Consider the following 3,509-nt stretch of genomic DNA (forward strand, 5'->3'; position numbering starts at 1 on the left):
AGATATCAAAAAAGTACTCCAGAGTGTTGTTCAGCATGGGGGTGAGTAGAAAATGAAGGCTAATCATGTTTTGGGTGTACTATTCCTTTAAGGAACCTTTGGCTGTCCGATTATTCATTGATTAATCGAAGAAATAATTGAATAAATTATTTGCAGCCCTAATTCCAATTTTATGGGACTGAATTTTAGGATTTCATGATCTATAAGCTAAACAAAGAACAGGAGTGTTTCCTCACTCTGATTTCATTCATAGCCAGTAGCATGAATCCTTTTTTATCACACTGGAAAAAATCCCATTTTGTCCTAAAATAAGTGCATTTGTTCTTGGATTGAGGAGGTAAAATAAGCATTTTGCCAATGGAACAAGACTGTTTACATTTAAAAAAAGAAAACACAATTGCATTGTCTTATTTCAAGTGCATTTTATCTAATTATCTTATTTTAAGATTAAAAATACTCATTCCATTGGCAAATCATCTCATTAACCTACTCAAATTAATCCAATTGTGTCTCTGAACTGCCACAGGAGCCTTACCCAGCGAGGACGAGCTGCTCATTGACCCAGAAATGGACCAGGAACTTGACAAATTGTGAGAACCTATAATCACACATTTATTCTACATGTTACACCATCATAGAAAATAACTAATTTTGTCTGGTTGAACCTGGCTTTAAGGATGCAGAGTCATAGACCTAAAGGGAAGGACAGATCACCAAAGGATGCCAAACGAGGCAAAAAAGTTTTGAGTTTCAGAAAACAGAAAAAATGTAAATAAATTTTAAAAAAGCAGTCAGTCGCCTTTATGTCAGTTATTTTTTGGTTTAACTGTCTAAAAAATGATATCAAAGTGAAAAGCGCTCCTAAGCTCATCCTGTGGGATGCTGCTCTGAGTTCTGTCTTTCTGTTTGAATAAATCCAGAATAGCTCAGATCTCTGTGAGTCCCGGCAGCAACAGCAGCGGCAGCGCCGTGGGGGGGTTGAAGGAAGCGCAGAGGAGAGCCTCACCCCGCCGGAACATCCACCATCGGAGGAAGATGGAGGTGGAGAGCGACGGCTCCACCGAGGAGACCGACTCCTCTGAAAACTGAATTCTTCAGTTCGCTGATTCCAGAGCCACTAAACAGCATCTTCTATTATAGATCTATTCCGTTAGACTGTGCAGCATAAACAAAGAGAGGACATGTTAACCCTATGAGGGACGTCAGGCTGACAAATCCACTCTTCATCCTCCACTGTTTCATTTCCGGTTCTTTAACAACCTTCGCTCGTACATAAATATTCTACTGATCTTTTGAATTGATCTTCGGTTCCTCTCTGAAGAGTTTTTCTTTCCTTTTTATTTTTTACAGATTTTTTTGGTCCAGTTTTGGAGGCTCTGTTTTTTTTTTTATCTTATGGTCAGTTTTTTAAAGTAGCTGTAATATTTAATAATCTTTTTTTTTTTTCACTTTGTGTCAGACGGACTTGACACCTCTAATTAATTCTATGAAATGTTAAAAAGAAAACATTTTATGAATGTTTCACAAACAAAATGCATCATCTTTTCTCAATGACATATTAATAGAAATGTATAAAACGACGTTCTCTTCATTTATTCTTTGTTTTTGTCCATTTTTGATAATTGCCGTACAAGCTTCTCTTTTACCCCTTCGATCTGCCTCCGCATCACTCCTTGTGTAACACTTTCACTACTGTATCACCTGTTGATGTATATATCAATTATTTAAGGACATGAATATGTTCAGTATATATATGATGCCATTCTCACAATGAGCAATAAAAGCTAGAACTGTGATGCTCTGGTTTTTATGTTTCCACATGTGCAGCACTTTGTTGCAGCTGCAGTCGTTTTTAAAGTTTTCTATGTATAACAAAGTCGTACTTTAATATGGAGCAGGTTTTTGGTTTGTTTCCATGATTTTTCAGCTGAAGGTTCTGATCCAAATGAGTTTCCAGCGTTTTGTAGGATAAATTGGAATTACCAGTAAAATTAGGACTACAGCCATAAACGGACAGTTTGGGTTTATGTCAGAAGGCAGATTTAACCCTAAAAACCTCAAACTGAGATCTGAGAGGGAAAGGAAAGACACGATGGAGGACTGATGGATAAAATGACGATAAAACCATGTTTGTGTTTGGAAACCTTTCCAGACCCAGAAGATACTGAACTGTTTTTGTTGAAGGCGTCGCCTGCTTTTGGGAACATAACGAACAAAACCTCTGATAAGCATGAAGTTCTGAAACTGTTAAACCAGCAGAAAATCTACATTAAGCATAAATCTCCTACAAACAGGGGCGGTTCTGGTCGGGGGCCAACAGGGGCCGGCATCCCTGTAGGACTGGCCCTCATACTGAAGACTCAATACCAAACCAAATTCTTCTTCATTGAAATTGATTTAATTTGAAATTTGAAACTGATTTAAAACCATCTGGGCCGCACTTTAAGCCTGAGAATAATAAATATATATGATCTATGATGAGTTTTCTGTATGACCAGGTCTGTAACCTGCAGCTCTAGAAAGGCTCGGTGGCTCATTTGATACATTAAACAATAAACCGCTCTCCTGTTTTGATTTGCATTATTCTTGTCTTCTGTGCCCTCATGAAACAGAACCTAACTCACCAATAGATCGCTGCCCAAAAACGAAAAAAAAAAAAAAGCAAATAAAAGAATAAGCAGACAAAGCTCTCTGCAATTTTTTGTTCGTAAACTTGATTTATTGACAAGAGATCTTCATTTTACAACACTGATATCATGCGGCGTGACACCCGGTAACAGCGTACAGTAATACATCCTATACACACCTACGTACATACATACAGGATTTCTCCAGATCTCTGTGAGGATGAGGAGGATGATGGCCTATGTACAGTGGATGTTAGTGCTGTTAGGATCACAGAGCTGGAACAAATAGGAAGGACACTTTCTGGAGGAGCAGCTGAAAGTGGAGTGCCTCGGGTGGTTGCCGTGGAAACGAGGATGACACCCCCCAGTCGAAGGCGGAGCTACAGCTTAAAGCTCTTTAAGTTTTACTTTGGACTGTGGCTTCTTTTCCACTCGGTCTGGATCGATTTAAATAAGACATTAAATTATTTCTTTTACCTCGTTAACCATCACCTCCCCTGTTGGAAGGACGCCTTCGTCCTTTTCATCCCCATAAATGAAGCCATACTGGGATCTTTTTTTTTCAGATGCTGTTATTTAGAACTTTTATTTACATGTATTAATGGATTTCCAGTATTTACTAAAGTTTTCTGCATATTTTACCTGCTTTCCTGCTTCTCACTTCCTTTCTGCAGAAACTAGTCTCCCTTTTTACTGAATTAAGTTTGTTGAAGCAGGAAATGTGAGAAACCTGCAGTCGCTGCAGCAGCCAGTAGCTCCTGATGACTGTTTCCCCACAGCTGATCTGATCTCTACGGAAGAGGATTAGGGCCACTGAAAAAAAAAAAAAGTTAACTGTTTTTTTTTTTATTTTATTTCAGTATAGTATGGGAAAAAAGTCAG

General features: G+C 38.4%; 1 protein-coding gene across 1 annotated transcript in view; it reads left to right on the plus strand.

Annotated features, from left to right (window-relative positions):
* The window catches only part of LOC107090421 (chromosome unknown open reading frame, human C11orf49), a 12,663-nt gene extending 11,424 nt beyond the window's left edge, over nt 1–1,239 (plus strand). The window contains exons 8-9 of the mRNA XM_015383790.1: nt 527–590; nt 921–1,239. Coding sequence (XP_015239276.1) covers nt 527–590; nt 921–1,089 — 233 coding nt within the window. The 3' untranslated portion in view covers nt 1,090–1,239. The remainder of the gene's footprint in view (nt 1–526; nt 591–920) is intronic.
* Nucleotides 1,240–3,509: the final 2,270 nt, after the last annotated feature.

The sequence above is a fragment of the Cyprinodon variegatus genome, unplaced genomic scaffold (assembly GCF_000732505.1).
Source record: "Cyprinodon variegatus isolate N-32 unplaced genomic scaffold, C_variegatus-1.0 Scaffold294, whole genome shotgun sequence".
Taxonomy (NCBI): Eukaryota; Metazoa; Chordata; class Actinopteri; order Cyprinodontiformes; family Cyprinodontidae; genus Cyprinodon; species Cyprinodon variegatus.